Source organism: Mycetomoellerius zeteki, unplaced genomic scaffold (genome assembly GCF_001594055.1).
Source record: "Mycetomoellerius zeteki isolate Tzet28-1 unplaced genomic scaffold, Tzet1.0 scaffold481, whole genome shotgun sequence".
NCBI lineage: Eukaryota > Metazoa > Arthropoda > Insecta > Hymenoptera > Formicidae > Mycetomoellerius > Mycetomoellerius zeteki.
The window spans coordinates 865,777-870,076 of NW_017257481.1; the positions used below are offsets into that span (position 1 = coordinate 865,777).

Genomic DNA, 4,300 nt, shown 5'->3' on the forward strand with positions numbered 1-4,300 from the left:
CTCTTCCTCCCGGTGTACGTTTGATAGCCTCGCGACGTACTTGAGCCTGACAAATATATTTTGTACTTTCAGTAATTTACATTGCATTTTTTTTAATTTTTGCACTGTTATTTATTTATTCTTTATCTGCACTTACCACTAGCTCGTCAACTCGTTCTTTCAATTGCATAATGTTCCTTTGACGTTCCAATAAATAATGATAAGATATTTCGGGCACTTTGCGCCTTAAATCGGGAACTGTTGGATATACCAAAGTCTTTTCCACATCCTTAAATGTGAATAAATGTATTCATATGTATATATAGGAGAATATTTGGGTGTAATAATAATCAACAATGATTATCAAACTATAATTAATTACCTTAACGAGATCAGTAGTCTTTTTTCGCAATTCTTGAATTTTTGTATCCAGAGATTTAAGATTCGTCGGCGATGGCAACGGTTCCAAACTATCTAACTTTTGACGCAAAACAGCGCACATTATCTTCTTCTTTTGCTGGTGCTCATTATTCAAAGCTTGCTTGAGAGCGTTTATCTCCTGTACATAATATTTATTGTCCAAAGTACTCGTTATCGAAGTGCTTCCCATCATGCTGTCTGTACCAGATACTGATATCGTTTTCTTGCCAATCGACTTCAGTTTTTCCTTCAATTGTCCCTTCTCTGTTTCTAAGCTGTCGATATCGGTTTGAAGGTGGTCCATTGTTTCTTCGAATTCTTTTTCCTATCAAATAAAAATATGAAGAAATCGATAAAGAAATATAAGGTTGCGATACATGATAGTAGGAAAAGAGATACCTTGCGTTTTAATTGATTTTGCGCCTCTTCTAATTTTCTCTTCAACTTCTCGACATTCATTTCGTGTTCATGCTGTTGCGTCGCAAAACGCTTCTCAGCCAACTCCTTCCGCAGTGTCATTTCAGATAATTCTTCTTGCTTCTCTCGTAAAGCTAATCTCGCCTCGCGTATATCACTGTCCCTTGCTTCGAGTTTCCTAATTTGAAAATGTTAAAAAATTATCTCAAAAAATCTTGAAATGGTAATTATATAAAGCCAATGGAAATGTACGTACCTGCTGAGTATTTTCGTTTCTTCTGACTCCTTCCTAACAGAATTCGCTCTAGCCACAATTGGCGTTATTTGCTCGCTCTCCTTAGATTGCTGCTGACTTTGTGTTTGTCCACTTATAGCTAATTCGTTTTCACACTCGGCCATTTTCTGCGCCAGATTTGCCGCTAGTTGCTGTATAACCGTTAAACTAGCCTTGATAGTAGCTACAGGACCCAAATCTTCTGTATCGTATACTCTTTCGCTGGATGTTGCAGCCATTTCCTTCAATTTATCGGCCGGTAATCCCGTGTCTAAATCTGAAGAATTTATAAAAAATTGAATTCACTTCTAAAAATATTACAAAAATAGATTTTCCGAGAAAGTCTATGTAAAAAAAAAACCTACCACCATTTTCGGTAATAGCATGCAAGGCACTCTTCAATAGATACTGAAGTGTCTTCGTAATCTTCACACCGTGTTGATAACATGTAGAAAATTGTTCGTTGCAATCTTTATCTAATCCTAAATTGGCGCCTACGGAAAATGCTGGACCAGCGTGATCACGTGGTACTCGTCTCCTAGCCGATTTCAAATGCTGCTGAATCACCTCGCATGTCGTTTCAACATGCTGACAAAGTTTACCTTAAATATGAAGAATGTGCGCTATAGTAATATTTACAACATAAGTCAATTTTAATTAACCAAATATTACGTACCTATATCAGCACCCTCTCCTTGTATCAATACTTTGATTGCCGCAGCATCAGTAGCTATGGCATCGCATGTATTGCCCAAAGTTCTCGTACCATTCACGATTAAGCGTGACTGATTGACAGCTATACTTTCGCCGAAGAGCACGGAGAACATTGTGGCGAAGTATCCGCAACATTTCTCGATTGCGTCCATCGGCAAATTCTCGTCCAACTGATCTCTCTTAGCCAGCTCTATCAGTGAGTCCAAGGATTTTTCCTGCGCCGCCATTTCCGGATAAGCCGCTCCCGCTTTAAGTAACATTTCCGAATTGCACGAGTTTAAAGCTGACTCAAAGCAACCCAAGGTGGTTTGTAAAGCATACATATGCGAGCACAAACGAGACCTGAACGAATATTGCGCTACCGAATGACCTCTCACTATAGAAGTTCTGTAATAAAAAAAATATTGTACAAATATTCTAAATCAGTGCTGGAATTTAGTTGCACATTTCGGCCGATTTTCAGCTTGATTTCTGCCCCTTTCTTCATCAATCCGCGCTCAGCCTAAATGCCGATCAGGAACCAAGCTGAAAATCGGCCAAAATGTGCAACTAAATCCCAGCACTGTTCTAAATACAGCTTGCGCGAAAATAAGATTAGTAGTACCTGTCTATCTTTTCAATCGATCTGTACTTTTCTCGAACTTGCGAAATCAATATCTCCGTTTTTTGTGTCATCCTCGGTATTAATAAGAGCGTCAATATCGCGTCATGATCTCCACCGCGAATCAAAAATGCAGGAGGCATGAAGGACAGCAAATAGCACACATGGTTTCGCGCCTCCTCGGCGTCTAAGCGACGCAATTCAAGATCGACCGCTTTGGTTTGCGCTCGGGTCTCAGCGAACGTCTTCTGGAAGTCTAATATTTCCGCGAGTTGTTGGTCCGCACCTAAACCGTAAATGATATAAGAACTCATAAAAATATAACTTAATCAATAAAATTTTATATATTTCTAGCCTATATTTTCTATTTTACCTCGAACGTTAGTCTTGGTAGATTCCGTCGACTGAACTCGTTGCTGCAACTGCAAACATTGTTCCTGCAACTGATGCGTAAGTTCACGGAACTTCGTAATGGTTAATTCACGATCCGCCAACGTCTCCAGCGCGGCGTCCCGATGTCGTTGGGCATCGCGCGCTGCTCCAAGTGCAAGATCCAATTCCTCGCGAAGTTCTAGCTCTAATTCTTTAGACGATTCGGCCAATTGATCCGACATATCCTGAATAGATTTGTAGTATATTATTGATTATACATTATAGATTATATACATTTCTTGCAATGTAAAGTATAGGGACTACGTACCTGTAGAGCCTCCAAATCTGCAACAGCCTCTTCCAGTTCAGCCACTTTTTCCTCCAACGCCATTTTCCTCTCGCCTAACACTTCGACCATTTCTTCGGCTCCTAATGCAGCATCAACCTAAAAAAAATGTTTAAGTATATAAATGTATACAAATTAATGTTATTACAAATCATACAAATAATATGTACTTGTTCCTGTAGATCTGCTATCTGATGTTCCATTTCTTCGACCCGCGCTGACAACTTCTCTTTCGTGCGACCTAATTCCAAGATCTCAGATTTTTTCTGATCCATATCCTTTTGCAATTTTTGAAATTCGTGTTTCTCGTGTGCCGATAAATCGCGCATTTTCACAAGCGTTTCACGCAACCTATTATTTTGTTGTTCCAATTGCTTTACTTCGTAACTCGAAGTTCCTGTAGTTGATCCACCGCCGGCTGCCTAATTTGTAAAAATAATAATGTCATTTAAACATATACCAAATAAGAAAGATACAAAAACTTTATAAAAATTAGATGAAATATTATACCCGTTCAGACATTTCTGTGCGTAATATCTCTAGATCTAATGTTTGTTCCTCCAATTTTTCCTTAAGTTGCTCTAACTCGATTTGGAGAGTTTCAGCCTTCTCTTCTGCCATTTCTTTATCTAATGTAGCCATTTCTACTGTTTCTGCAAGATCAGACATTTCTTCTTGATATTGTTCCCTTGCTACATGAGCTTCTCTGGCTTCTTGCCGAGCTCGTTGAAGTTCTCTTTGAAGGCTTGCCTTTGATAACATAAATAGAAATTAAAAAATTTATTTTTGAAAATTAAAAAAGTAAAACTCGTTAAATGAAGATCTTTATCATATCTCTATCTATTATATATACTCACTTGACTTTCCATGACTTTGGCCTTAAATTCAAGAAGCTGTTCAACTTGAAGTTTCGTTTTTTCGAAATCTTTTATCCTTTCCTTGTCTTGCATTCGTTTTACACGCAGCGTTTCTACTTTCTCAGTAAGATCACGTACCTACAATATTGTATATGTATGTACATCATAATTTTACATAACGAGATAAATAATTTTATACGAGGGAATAGTAAAAAAAGATTGAAATTGTAAATGAAATTTACCTGAGATTTTAAATTATCATTTTCTTGCACAAGTTGCAAGTGTGACAATTTTTCTTCTACTAAGGTTGCAGCTGCTGC

General features: G+C 37.9%; 1 protein-coding gene across 1 annotated transcript in view; it reads right to left on the bottom strand.

The window, feature by feature from the left end:
* The window catches only part of DCTN1-p150 (dynactin subunit 1), a 10,514-nt gene that overhangs the window by 967 nt on the left and 5,247 nt on the right, over positions 1-4,300 (bottom strand). The window contains 15 exon segments of the mRNA XM_018455478.1: position 1; positions 4-46; positions 137-268; positions 362-724; positions 799-994; positions 1,073-1,367; positions 1,456-1,692; positions 1,767-2,191; positions 2,409-2,691; positions 2,779-3,022; positions 3,106-3,222; positions 3,294-3,545; positions 3,634-3,873; positions 3,981-4,118; positions 4,223-4,300. The exon segment at position 1 is cut by the window's left edge and continues 967 nt beyond it. Coding sequence (XP_018310980.1) covers position 1; positions 4-46; positions 137-268; positions 362-724; positions 799-994; positions 1,073-1,367; positions 1,456-1,692; positions 1,767-2,191; positions 2,409-2,691; positions 2,779-3,022; positions 3,106-3,222; positions 3,294-3,545; positions 3,634-3,873; positions 3,981-4,118; positions 4,223-4,300 — 3,044 coding nt within the window.